Source organism: Gallinula chloropus, assembly GCF_964237585.1.
Source record: "Gallinula chloropus genome assembly, chromosome: 3".
Classification (NCBI taxonomy): domain Eukaryota; kingdom Metazoa; phylum Chordata; class Aves; order Gruiformes; family Rallidae; genus Gallinula; species Gallinula chloropus.
Window position 1 is genome coordinate 57,000,420 of NC_140087.1, and position 1,156 is coordinate 57,001,575.

At 34.3% G+C, this 1,156-nt stretch overlaps 1 protein-coding gene across 1 annotated transcript in view; it reads right to left on the bottom strand.

The window, feature by feature from the left end:
- Positions 1–274: 274 nt before the first annotated feature.
- The window catches only part of CAMKMT (calmodulin-lysine N-methyltransferase), a gene marked incomplete at both ends in the record, with an annotated part of 217,233 nt that continues 216,351 nt past the window's right edge, over positions 275–1,156 (bottom strand). Inside the window, one exon of the mRNA XM_084261475.1 lies at positions 275–352. Coding sequence (XP_084117601.1) covers positions 275–352 — 78 coding nt within the window. The remainder of the gene's footprint in view (positions 353–1,156) is intronic.

Sequence of the window (1,156 nt, forward strand, 5' to 3'; positions counted from 1 at the left end):
CTGTTAATGTATATATGTTAGGTCTGATGGGTTTTAGGCTGGAATTTAATTGGAAAAGTTATAAGATGGTACAAAAAAAAATGTCTCAATGCTTACACACTGTGAAACCAGCCACGATGTCTTCCTCCACATTTAGATTAGAAATGTTTCTCTAGCGATGACTCAGGAACAAAACGGGGGGTGGGAATTGAGCCCTCCCCACTCCCTGACCATCCACATACAAGGATTAATTCTCAAAAGTCCACCTTCAACAAAACAAAAAAATTGTCATCTTCTATCTGTGTTTGGTTAAAACGAGGAGAAAAGGGTAATGGAGGTTTTCCTCATACGTATCTCTTTCTTCATTTTTCAACTGCAAATACAAAATGGATAAAGTGAGCAAACTCTACAAAAGCATTTTTTACATACTGACAGTTCTTGCTTAACAATATTGCTCAGTGCAAATGATCCTACTAAAGATTAAAGACTTACTGCAAAAAATCTTAAGGTGAAATGCTATCACAGGTGTGAAACACTATGTCAAATATTATCAGGAGTTGGTCAAAGTTTGTAGGCAAACTCACGCAATGAACAGCTGAACGTTACTCATATAAAAAGCAAGGTTCCAAATGAACTAAATTCAAGTGAGATTTAAGGCCCGAATCAAATCCACTAAATGAGGAACTTCAGAGGCTAAAAATTTATCCCAAATCACCCTATCGCAGTATATTTGGTGTTTAAGATCAACAACTGTTTCAGACCTCTGAAATGCCATAATCTTACCTGAAGGTTTACACAATTGCAAGCTACTTCCAAGGCTGTAACGCAGATCTTGATGGGCTCATTTATTAATTCTGTTTTATTTTTTAAATTCTGATCACAAGAGAGAATTGGAGCCTGATAACTAGAGCAGCACAATTCCAACTGCTAGGGATAATGTTACATGTGCTTTTCTGTTCCATACTGAAATAATGTATTTCTAAAAAAATAATTAACGCTTATTTTCATAGGTATTCTGGTTAAATGCAATTAAAAAAATATATACATATTAAACTTAAGCATGTGGAAACTACTCATACATATTACAGTTCATTATCATCTCGCACAAAAACATTTGCATATTTTTAATACACATGTAAGAAAAAAAAATTTTAAAAAGTGCCATTAGCCATGACTG